General features: G+C 43.8%; 1 protein-coding gene across 6 annotated transcripts in view; it reads right to left on the reverse strand.

Moving 5' to 3' along the window:
- Nucleotides 1–12,465, reverse strand: part of mical2b (microtubule associated monooxygenase, calponin and LIM domain containing 2b) — a 48,659-nt gene that overhangs the window by 20,349 nt on the left and 15,845 nt on the right. For all 6 annotated transcript variants that reach the window (XM_069715172.1, XM_069715169.1, XM_069715171.1 and 3 more), the window contains exons 3-13: nt 10,985–11,192; nt 9,728–9,844; nt 8,735–8,836; nt 8,331–8,486; nt 7,812–7,912; nt 5,617–5,874; nt 5,400–5,515; nt 4,503–4,629; nt 4,131–4,221; nt 1,891–2,038; nt 715–902 (exon numbers count right to left, since the gene is read on the reverse strand). In XM_069715172.1, coding sequence (XP_069571273.1) covers nt 715–902; nt 1,891–2,038; nt 4,131–4,221; nt 4,503–4,629; nt 5,400–5,515; nt 5,617–5,874; nt 7,812–7,912; nt 8,331–8,486; nt 8,735–8,836; nt 9,728–9,844; nt 10,985–11,192 — 1,612 coding nt within the window. The remainder of the gene's footprint in view (nt 1–714; nt 903–1,890; nt 2,039–4,130; nt 4,222–4,502; nt 4,630–5,399; nt 5,516–5,616; nt 5,875–7,811; nt 7,913–8,330; nt 8,487–8,734; nt 8,837–9,727; nt 9,845–10,984; nt 11,193–12,465) is intronic.

Below are 12,465 nucleotides of genomic sequence, written 5' to 3' on the forward strand. Positions count from 1 at the left end.
ACGAACCCGCCCGCATGTGTAACTGTAGCTCGCGTAAGTGAATTGAGCCGAGTCTGTAAATTTCATAAAAAGGTGGACCGACTTTGACAGAATTAAAAAAAAAAACACAAATACAAAACTAAAAAAAAGTGTCAGGAATTCAATCTGTGCCAAAAAGAAAAGAACGTAGAGTTGGTTGAGTGTAGCGTTTCGCTTTTTTTTTTTTTTTTTTTTTTTGGTGGTTTGAGATGCATAACGGGCCCCAACACTTCCGTCTGTTTGTTCAGCGGGTCACTTTTTTTTTTTTTTAATTTTCATAAAATGGAGCTAAATTTAATAATTTCCTTTCGTCAAATCGGGGTTGACGAAATTCGAGTCGTTTTCTTTTTTTTTTTTACTGGCGGGTTTAATTTTTTTTCTCCAAGTTCAGTAGATTTAGACTCGAGGATTTGATGACGACTGCTCTGACATTCGAAATTAAGTCAGTCTATGAGTTTCTAACAGAGCTTTATGCTTTGTGCTTAGCGGGCCCGATATTGAGTGACGGTAGGAGATTAGCAATATACCCGGATTAACCGTTTAACAATGCGACGTTTGTTTGATACGACTGAGAAATAAATCAGCCGCGTACCGTCGAGGCAGCTATTTTTAGACGGGACCGCGTGTGAGAACAGTTGGGCTAAATGAGCGTTGAGCCGATCGAGCTCGGCGGCGAAGCAGTTGGGAGACTCTGACCGCGATTGTTCCTGAAGGCCTCGTGGAACTTGGAGAGGTAGAGGCCCATCAGCAGCTTGTCCGGTTCGGCCGCCGCGGCCATCTCCTTCCCCGTGGTCACCGGCTGGACGCCGAACTCGCGCTCGGCCACGTCGAACGCCAGCTGGTTGTTCTCCGCCGCGTCCTCCTCGTTCAGGGAGTCGTAGTCGCTGGAAATGGGGGGAAAAAGAAAGGAGAGGAGAGCGAGATGAAGGGGAGAGGAAACGATGACGGAAGGGAATAGTGGAGATGAAGAAGAAGCAATTTTGCTTGATATATATATATATATATATATATATATATATGGCAAGACTACAGGTGCATAGAGCTGCAATGCTCAGACAGCAGAAAACTGCATAATTTGGATATTCTTAGATGCAGGAACTCGAATAAAGAGTATATTAAAGGTACGCTGTGGCCTTTAATGCTGAAAGAATAGGTTTTTAATCAGTTTTTGGCACCACCAAAAAAACAAATCCAGGTCACCAAACAACTATTGTGGCTAAAGACGGCTTCGTCTGATGGTAAAAGTTGGAACCAATAAAAAGAAAAAAACAACAACACGCCATCATCTCCCCATTTAGTATTTTTGGACGTGTCGATTCAACGGGAGACCGAGATGACACCAATCTACCAAAATCCCCCGAAGAGATGATGTCAACCCGTCACTTGCCAACACTTTTATTGGCTTTTCTCGGCCGCGTGCCAGCAGCGTCGAGCGAAACGCCCGAGCGGGTCGGCCCGCTTGTCGACGAAGACGAATCGGCCACAATAACTTTTGATGGCGTCTCGGCGAAATTCGCACGTGGCTTCAAAGTCACAAGAGAAAATCAATTTAAAAACTGAGAGAGAGGCCGAGAGCCCGAGTGATAAACGCCTCTGAGAATAGAAAAAGGGCTACAGAGGGATACAATGCCCGTCAGCAGTCACCATCTAAGTTTCCCCACCGTGGGATTAATAAAGTCTCGAGTCCATTTACACAGAGCAACGTTCAGTTCATCTTCAATCGTATTTAAGAATCCCTCGGTAACCTTTAACGAAGCTTCACCGTCCGTCCGCGCAGTCTTTCCAAAGCGTTTCCCCGATTGGGTCAAAGCGAGTCTGCGTTTTCCACCGAGTGCGTTCTGCGGCCTCCTACTTTTGCTTTCGGTCTCTTACATGAGCTCGGGCCTCTGGCGGTGAATGAGAGCGCAGAGAGCCAGGCCGTTCCTCCAGGACGACGTGAGGTTGGCGACGTCGACTCCTCGGTACCCGTGAGTCTGCATCTGACACCAGGTCAGCAGTCGGGTGGGACGGACGTCGGACTCTGGGCGAGAGGAAACAGCGGGTACAAGTTATGCATTTCGGCGAGGTCAAAGGATGAAAGGACCTTTTTTTGTATTATTATTATAGACTAGAGAGGTCATTGTTTTCCCCCCACAAGGGCTTTATTTTATTTTTGCCAGGGAAAGTGTCTTAGTGTTGGGTTCATTTGGACTTGAAGCAGAGTAATCTTGGCAGCAGAGCCGAGCATCGAGGCCAAAGCACAAACTGGCCTACTTTAAAGATCTTGCAGCACTCGTACACTTTGACTGTAACTCTCCCCCCTCCACCCCTCCCCCCGGGGTAGGGGTTTGTCTTACGTGTCCTGGTTTATCTGCAAGGTCAAAATCATGGGGGTAAAAAAAAAAACCAAAAAACCCCAGAAGGATGGTTTGTTAAACTTTATGGTCATTTTGTAGGTGGTGGTACTTGTACTTATAAACGTCACACGCCTCTCAGTTTTTGATAAACCAACCTAGAGCACCGGAAAATGACCATAACATAGAATTAACATGTCTTCATACAATATATAATATAGATCATAACAATCATCGAGTTAGAAGTTGGCTCTGGATTAGCTTTAGCTAAGTGTAGCGGAAAAAAACAAGCAAACGTGTGTCTGAGGAAATGTTTTGTTTTCAGTGTCTTTTAGCTCATTATTTTTTATTTAGTCTTACTTTCTATTTACCAACTTCATTTTCAGCATTAAGATTCGAGCATGAAAGCTCGAAAAGAAACACTCGGCAGACTTGGAAAGAGAGAGAGAGAGAGAGACGTAGTTACCAGCTAGCTTAAGTGCTTTTTCTTAAGGAGGTGGAGACCAAAACGGAGACAAAAAAACAAACAAATGGAAAATAGTTCTGGTCATCTGAAGGAATTAATGTATCAGCCGGCCGGAAGCGCAACTTCCTTCAGTTTGTAAATAAGCCAAAACATTTTGTTGCGAAATGTCGTTAAAGTCGCCTTAACTTGCGACTGAACAATGACTCATCGCATTACTTGGAATAATCTTCCTGTTTTCCGGGCCCGGCACTGTTTATTGTTTACGACCCGGCTCGCTGCGGAGCAGAGCAGGTCAGCGCACGTATTTGGGGAGGCGTCGCCATCGGACCCTCATGCGGGTGCAACGTGATCCCGCTGTATTGTCTGCGGCGAAGGCGCGTCAATGCTGCGACCGAGATAAAGCTAAAGTTCCCCCCCCCCCCCTCAGGAGGGGCCGGAGCAAGCAGTAGATAATGATGTCAACCTTCTTTTCTTTCCTTCAGTGAACTGTACTGATGCGTTCAAGTACTGCAGCCTTTGTTCAAAAGCCGTCTCGGACGCTGTGTTTTATTGCAAAGTTAAGTGTCGAGATGTTTATTTTATAAACCGTAAAAGGAGCATTTTTTTTTTTTAATTTAGTGTATCGAGGAAAAGCTTTGTTGTCAACGAGGACTCCTAGGATGATCAGGTTACCATTAAAAAAAAGGATCAGGAGGGTTTTAAACTATAATAAGAGTCCCGACTGAGGAGCAGCAAACGTTCGCTGTCACTTCTTTGTCTCATAATATTTCATAGGGTTTACAATCTGTTCTTTACGGCGCAAGCATGAATATAACTTTTTAACATTGTCTTCAAAATAAGCCTATCAAACTTGTTTTTTTCCCCCTCTCCCTGGACTGTATATTTGTTTTCTTTGTAATTATTTTGGTGTTTAAAAAAGGAAAAAGGAAAAGTAAAAAGCATGCACACGCACAAAAAAAGTCTCACCACAGACAGCTGATGATGTCATACAACCGTTGGATATGATTATTCAAGTCATCCAATCAGAACTGCAATATGACGTTTTCCCCCCTCGAGCATCAAATTCTCAAAGTTTAACCGGAGAACAACGCGAGAAAAAAAAGCTTTTCTCAATTATTAAATGTTATACTTTTCATGCGCTCTAACGTCGAATACGTCCGTCAGACATCATCACTTCAGAATTTCTCGAATGTTTCCGCCGTTTAGAAACGTAATAGTTTTGCAATTAATAAATTCTATTAAAAGCATTCATTCGGTTTTTCACGTCCGACGGTCGGAGCGAGGTTCGGGGGGGGGGGGGGAGAAACACTCGCCTCTCCTGGACAGGTTGGCCGATTTACATCTCGATTCTCTTCTTTCCCAGAGAATGGAGTTCTGCTGGCCGTCGATGAACAGGTGACGCACCTGAGAGAGCAAAGCGAGAAGGAACAGGAAGGAAGGGACGGATAGGAGAAGAAGATGGACAGTTTTTAATGAATTTTGGCAATTATTTTAACAAATTATTAACAATTTGGAGTATTTTAGATTGTATTTTATTCCGATATTGGTGTCAGTTACGTCGGGTCATTTACACTCAATTTGTCAATTTGTTTTTTCCTTTCTTTAATGCACGGTTATTTGTATATATATATATATATATATATATATATACATATAAAAAGCATATTTCAGAGTGCTGGACTGACCTGTTGCGGGCGCACGCAGCTGGAGTTTAGGTTGGGGTAGCGCGTCGCCGGATCGATGCTGTACTGTTCGAAGTTTTTATTGATGTTCTCTGTGGTGGTCTGAGGCAGCAGACGGTAAAGACTCTCCCTACAAAAAAAAAAAAAAACAGACATAACTGTCAAGATTTAAGACCGCTTCGTCTGCGGAAAGACGGGAAGTAACGACGTGGAGAATTTACATCGACGCTACTTACTGCGAAGTCATAGAAGATGCGAACCAAACTTCCCTACGAGAACCCCGAATCAAAGCAAATTGGTTCACACGAGACTAACGGTCAAAATCCACAATGGCAACCGCGCGAGGTTGGAGTTTACAACGACACCCGACAATATCAAAACACGTGCTGTAACTTTGATTTTGCTATTTTTGATAGAAGGGTTCTTCCTCTGAGGAGAATGAATGCAATCACTAAATGTTACCGGAAGTCAATCTGCATTTTTTTGTTGTTGTTGTCGTCACATTTCTTGTGTACTAAGTTTCGTTGACGAAAGGTTATGACATCACTTGAGACATTAGAAATTCATCCTTTGTTTGTCCTATATTTAACATTTTCCGTACATTGTTTATAATTCGATCTGATGACGGGGTTACAGGAAAGTTCATCCCGTGCCAAATATTTGGAGGCTTTGTTTCCCTATCCATTAGGTTTTCTATTTCTTATGCACAATGCTAGACTTCACAGGAATCTGACCAGCAGTTGCTTTGGAACAAACTTTCGTAACCAGCGAAGCCGACTTAACTTTCCACGACTGTTCGGACTGAGCTCTTATCTGAAAGAAAAATAAATAAATCGCAGAGCGCGTAGGAGACAAACCTCTCATCTACAGCCACAGGAAGTCGAACATAAACCGACGCACCTCTCGGCCAGTATCTCCAGGGGAGTCCTTCCTTGCGCCCAACCCTTCACCATCCAGGCGGTGTCGAAGGCGGCCAGAAAACCCCGAGCGCAACCCGTCCCCATCGGCCAGAAGGGCTGCAAGCGGAGAACAACGACGTCACTTCGGTAATGAAGGCCTCGAAGTGTGAAACGGCACGGCGGGGTTTTTGTTTGTTTGTTTGTTTTCTTCTTCTCACCTCCAGCAGACTGTCTCCCACCAGAGCGACCAGCAGCTGGTGTCCGTGTTTCTCCCGGATCAGCGCGGCGTTCTCCGAGGCGTACATGCTGGTGAAGTCGAACATGGCGACGTCCGGCTGCCCGTAGTGGTTGATGGCGTAGTCCAGGGACGGCAGCTCGTAGTTCGTGCCGAAGTCGGCGGCCTCGCGGGCGTACGAGAGCAGCGCCTCGTGGTCGACGTTGTCGACGCTCAGGAGTCGCTCCGTTTCCGTGTAGTCCTGAGGGAAGAAGAAAGGAGGGAGGGTTTCAAGATCTCGGCTATCAAGATCTACCATTATTTAATTTGATAATAATTGCAGATTATTTATATTAGCCTTAAGGGCAAGGAAAATAGTTTTGTGGAGGAAATTGTGTAGAATCGGGCAACATCCGAACCATGTTTGTGGGACACTGTGTGACTCAGCAATTTAAAATAACTCGTGGAGAAATTTTATTGACTGAGAATTTTATAAGACTAGTTGAATGGGAGTCTATGGAGCCGGAGGCTTTTTTGAAGCCAACCTCTAGTGGCACTCGGTGGTATTGCAGCTTAAGGCCTCATTTTTTTTTATACCCGGAAGCTACGAACACTTTTATAAACAGTGTATGGTCAAAACATGTTGCTACCCCACACACATGAATGACGTCATCAACCCTCTGAGTCATTCAGGAAATTAATTTTTGTAAGCAGATTAAGAGGCGTCATTATCCCATCGTCTTTTAAAATAAAAAAATAAAATAAAAATAAAGTTTCCTAAGATTCAGCACGGCAGGCTGGACAGAGGAACAAAATCGGGACTGATTCAGAGTTTAATATCTATGAAGAAATCGAATTGAAAATGTATTGAGATGTAGACTGCTGCAGGAGGAACATATAGACAAAACCCCACGTGAGTCCATGTGTTGAATCAGAGAGCTATTATAAGTGACGAGGCCTCTTAAGTTTGCACCACGTGTGTGTGTGTGTGTGTGTGTGTGTGTGTGTGTGTGTGTGTGTGTGTGTGTGTGTGTGTGTGTGTGTGTGTGTGTGTGTGTGTGTGTGTGTGTGTGTGTGTGAGAGAGAGAGAGAGGGCTGACGCAGAGGCACATATCACTCAGCACTAATGCGCAATGTAAGATGAGAGTGAGACCAGAGAGGGCACAGCAGGGCAGGGTTTCAACACCTGTGTGTGTGTACTGGTATTACTCACGCTGTGGGGACATATCTCTGTTCACACACAGGCACATTGTGGGGACTTGCCTCTGTTTTTGGAGGCAAAGTCTCGAGATTGCGTCACAAAATTTCGATGTGAAAATAAGGTTTACTGTATCAGGATGTGATTCTTGTTGGAAATGAATGCAGGTCAATGTAGTGTCCTCTGAATTGATAGCAACGCGAGTGTGTGTGTGTGTGTACTGGTATTACTTGCGCTGTGGGGACATAAATCTGTTTACACACAGGCACATTGTGTTTCTTGATACGTCATAAAATGTCAAGGTGAAAATCAGGTTTAATGTTTCAGAATTTGATTCTTGTTGGAAATGAATGCAGGTCAATGTAATGTCCTCTGAATCGATAGCAATGTGTGTGTGTGTGTGTGTGTGTGTGTGTGTGTGTGTGTGTGTGTGTGTGTGTGTGTGTGTGTGTGTGTGTGTGTGTGTGTGTGTGTGTGTGTGTGTGTGTGTGTAGGTGAGAGAGACAGCAAGTGTTTAATTAGAGCCCTAATTCCTCGTCATCCCATGCAGAGACCCGTCACTCACCGGTCTGGCGAGCATGCGCACATTCCTGTCCACCCAGAAAAAAAACAATTTGACTCTCTGCTTTGGGAGCGGACTTTAAATCTTTTTGCGTCTGTGTGTGTGCGTGTTCTTTAAAGCATGTTTTACTGCTAATTTTGTCAATGAAAACTACGAGTAAAAACATACGGGAAAAAAATGTGGGTTCTGTTGCGTCCAGATTGTTACTTTTGTGTTTTTTAACTGTTATCTGTGAGTCTGACAGTGTTATAGAAGTGTAACGCTACCAGTGGAGCGCTAATATCAGCAGCTACTATCAGTGTTTTAATGAACAAATGAACCTTATTGCTGCGGAAAAGAGGAACGGTGCCAAGCGACTGTTTACAGTTGGAGAACAGTAATTACATAATACTGCATGTTAGGTTAACACGCTAGACTCTAAAAGTGTGTGGGAACTTACGTTCATGATGACCCCTTTTTCCAGGAGACTTTGCTTCTTCGCCGTCATGACAAAGTAGTGGGTGTTGTCTTTGTAGTAAACTATGTTCTCCAGGTCGATCCCTGAAGAAGACGAGCGTATTTTACTCAACGTTATACGACAAGTGGGTCCGACCCAGCGATCTGATTGGTCAACTGTACATTTGGATTAAATCACCATGACACCACACCTTGATCATTACTAGAAATGTCACTCCGCCTTCTCAATTGGGATATATAATTGGACTTGTTTTCCAGTTGTTAGTCACGCCCCCCCCTGAGTTGCCATGGAAACAGAGATCACGCTAACAAAAAGCGCGAATTGCGCCACAATATGAAAACATTTAGATTTCATCGTTTATTTAGATTGTATCATGTATAATCGCAATATTAGATGAGAGGGTGATGATGTTAACGTGTTTATTGGCACTTCGGCGATGCGTTCAGGACCCGAGGCGCTTCATATTGTTGAGGAGGACGAATCTGGAGCAGTTCGACTCACCGGTCTCGTCTTTGAGCTCCAGAAAGAACTTCTGGTTGAAGATGAAGGCCACGCCGCTGATCTCTTCCACCTTGGCCTCGGCCGTGGTGTTCCTGTTGACGAAGTTCGCCGTTATGGCGATGGCCAACTTCCCTCGAAACTCCTTGCGACTGAAACCTGCCCGAGAGGAGAAGTGGGGGCTTTACACTCTGACGTAAAGCTAACAAGGCTTTAGTTGAAACTATGTCAACAGGAAAGCAGCTTTGCGAAACACTTCACCTCATTTCTAGTAAAAGAAAAAACTCCCAAAAAACAAGCAGCGCTTTGGCTGCAGGGTACATCGTCCTGCTAAATGTGGGTCAATAACTTCTAACGTGGGCCCCACCAGCACCGCTCCCATCCAGGGAGCTCTGCTGCTCTCTCACCATCTAACGTGCTCTTGCGTCCGTCGGCTCCGATCACAACGTTGAAGTCGAAGTCCGAGACGGGATGTCCGGAGGGACGGACCTCCGCTCGCCACCTGGGACCTGAGAAGGCACACAAAAATAAATAAATAATGTACTCTAAAGACAGTTTAAAGTTTTGGTTTTACCTCAATTTTAAAAAGAACAAACACATCAGTTCTCTCAGTTGGTGTCGAGCTCCCAGGAGTGTTAAAGTAAGAAAGTCGCCGTAAGACTTTTTTTTGGGACATATATTTAGGACATTTAGCATATTTTGGGAAGCCAACTCGGGACAACTAAAATATAACCAACTGCAGCACCCTCTAAATAGCCCTGTTTTTCCACACGGTTTGTTATAAATATAACCTTTCCGAGAAAAAATTTCTGATCATTTCAACATGTGTTGCGTGCAGGCAGATTTCCATATATAGTTGAGATATGCAGGCGAGCCTCTGCAGGTCACCGCCACTCCGCAAAATACCACACTGGTTAGGATGCTTAGTGACAGAAAACCCCCCCTGAGCCACAGACGGTGTATGAAAGTGGCTGATGCGGAAGTACGTTAAACTGCAATACCACAGAGGGCCACTAGAGGTTGACTCCAAAAAGCCTCCGGCTCCATAGACTCCCATTCAACTACTATGCTGAAATTATTCTAGTGTTGTTAGCTAAAGTCTCTCCTTCATATTAGTTTTCTGGCAGTCCATCTGAAAACTAATCCCGTCGTTAATTAGCAAATAACCTTCAAAAAGCCGTGTTTTTGGGGGCGTGTCTGTTTGATTGACAGGCCTGTGGTGCAGTCAGGTTACGGCCATCGGTGGGCTCGTCCCGGAGGCCCCCGAAAAAAATGAAAAATCTCAGCCCGAACCTGACCTTAAACCTTAAAACCGTGACTCTTTCAGTTCTTTGAAGTAGTGGAGGACAAGCGAAAACGGTCCCAACAACAAGGAACCGGACGAACAGCGACCCACTCACCGTCTTCGGTCCGCTCCTCCGGCGGCTCCACAAGCTTGACGAACTCCACGTTGACGTGAATCTCCACCCCCAGGATCAGGCTTACTTTCAGCAGCATCAGCTGCAGCTGGCGGATACCTTCGAGTGGGCAAAAACAACAAAAGCATACACGTGTTCATACTCTAGAACCGGAAAAGTACACAACTCAAGGTTATACGCATCTTAAAACTCCCAGGTGAGTTTTGCAAAGCATTGAGACGCTCTACAATTCCTCGTGTTTTTTCAAAATAAAAGGAATACTTCAAAAATAAGCCAATACTAACTCGTGAGTATTTAAACCCAGAGCAATAGAGACGCATCACTCCGGTACGCCGACAACAGCTGAGAAATACAGACGAGGCGAAGAAGTCACCGGCCTGAGCTCATCTTTTTTTGAGAGGAGGTATTTATACGTGACACGGTTACTAAAGCCGGAAGAGCAAACAAGCGCTGATTGGAAACGTCCCATTGGGGAGGTAAAAAAAAAAAAAAAAGACAGAAGAGAGAAAAAAAATGCAGCAAAGTAGGTTTGCTGGAAAAAAAAAAAAAAACCCTCTCTCCTGGAAGTCACGCAGCTGAAAAACACTGACCCCGGTTTGTGGACACACTGGTAAAAGCTAGAGAGCGTAAAAAGGAACATCTGTTACATTTAAGCCATTGGTAGTAAAAAAAAAAAAATGAATAATTGACATAATTGTATTAAAGATTTTCTGTATATTTCACATTTAAAATCTGGAGTCTGGTGAGACATTCCCGTGTCTTTGCAAGAGCCAGATCATTTTCAGTTTAGCCAGATGTTAGCTATAAATTAGGACGTAATAATTCCATCACGCAGCTCTTCTTGGCTTTGTAGTTTTTTTGTTGTTGTTTTTTTAAACAGTCAGACAAAATGTAAAAACAAAATCCCAACACAGTGTTTTCATATTCTTTTTTTGTTTGGGTCTCAAGAAAGGAGAATCGTTACATGATTTGAATATTTACATATAGTTTATTTCCTGATGATATAAGTGAGATATAGATAAGATATAGTTCGATACAGCTCCTACGACCTCGTTGGCATTTCAAAGTAACTTTAAAAAGAGATCCTGAATCCAAAGAGGTTGACAAAATTGTTGCTTTGAAACTATTTGTCTTTCCAGAAAAGAGAGAATTTTTTTTATTTTTTTTTGTTGGTAGAATTAACACTTATTTCTCTCACTTCATTGCAGGTTTATCAAATACAATAGAGCGACAACTCACTGATGTGGTCGATGGCGCCGGCGCAGAACTTGCCGTAGAACTTCTTGGCGCCGAGGCCCCGCAGGTCCTGGATGGTGAAGGGCCACAGGTGGAGCACGTTGTTCCGGGAGAAGGTGTCTCTCTTCTCGATCACCACCACCTTACAGCCCAGCAGCGTCAGCTCGATGGCCGTCCGCAGACCGCACGGACCGCCGCCGATGATCAGACACTGAGCGGAGGTAACACACACACACACACACACACACACACACACACACACACACACACACACACACACACACACACACACACACACACACACACACACACACACACACACACACACACACAAAAAGACGAGGAGGATGATGATGAGGAGGAGGAAGACGACGGTTGCAATTCTCCTTGCAATTTGAGTAAATGCATTTTAGTTTCCAAGACCTTTCTGACATGTAAAGTTTTAAACGCCCCTTTTTGAACTCATGTCGAGTTCATTATTGCTCATTTTATATTTTAACTCTACTTGTGTACTCGTGTGCATTTTATCTGTTTTATCTCATTGTTTTTCTATATATTTTTTAAATGTTCCTTTAAATCTGTTTTTATGTGAAACACTGCATGTAATTCTCTCGCTGTAAATCACTTTGAGCTGCATTTCTTGTATGAAAGGTGCAATACAAATAAAGTTTATTATTATTATTATTATCAAGTTAAATTAGTGAAATATTGGGAGTTTGATTCTCAAAATATGATCGTGCTATCCGTTAATTAAGGCGTTTAACTGACTTCCTTTTGAGGAAGTCGGAGGAAGACGAAGATTTTCCCAGCGGTGCAAGCAGGAAGTAAACTAATCTGGTCATGTGACCTTTCGCACTACTTATATGACAATTCATAAATTTAAATCAAGAAAGTCCTTTTTTATTTTTTATTATTTAAAAGCTGAATTTCTTGCTCAAAACCGACAACAACGCTTGAAGAACGTCCAGAATTAATAAAAAAAAAGGTTCCCACGATGGTGACGGGGATTAAACGGCTTTTAGACCAAACTAAGCACCATGTAGGAACTAGTTTTCTGGGGTACGGCGTACTTCAAGCGAGCGATGTTAAAAAAAAAAAAAGACGACTTGCACAGTGAGTGAGTATCATGGACTCTGCCGTCAGTCGTGAAGAAGCTACTTTCACCCTTTAATCTGAAAGAAACTGTCGGCAGCTTCATCTGGAGATTCTCAAACGTCCCTCCGTAACCACGGTCAACGTCTCATTTCCAGGTCAGAGAGCCGTTGGCCAATTTTATGATTATGGGGTCGGGGGTGGGGGTGGAGGTGGGGGTGGGGGTTAACTGGCAAAACAATTAGCGCAGCCATTTGGGAAATGTTAGTTTAACAGTTCGCAGCGTAAATCGCTTTTTGGCAGAGTGTAATTTGCACCGTCTCGCATGTCAAAAACAAAAAAACAAAAAAAGACAACAGAGTTACAGAAATGTCTGCCAAATCATCTGCCCT

This window comes from Brachyistius frenatus, unplaced genomic scaffold (assembly GCF_029030835.1).
Source record: "Brachyistius frenatus isolate BFR_SWC_R1_liver_20210118 unplaced genomic scaffold, ASM2903083v1 Contig_139, whole genome shotgun sequence".
Lineage (NCBI taxonomy): Eukaryota > Metazoa > Chordata > Actinopteri > Embiotocidae > Brachyistius > Brachyistius frenatus.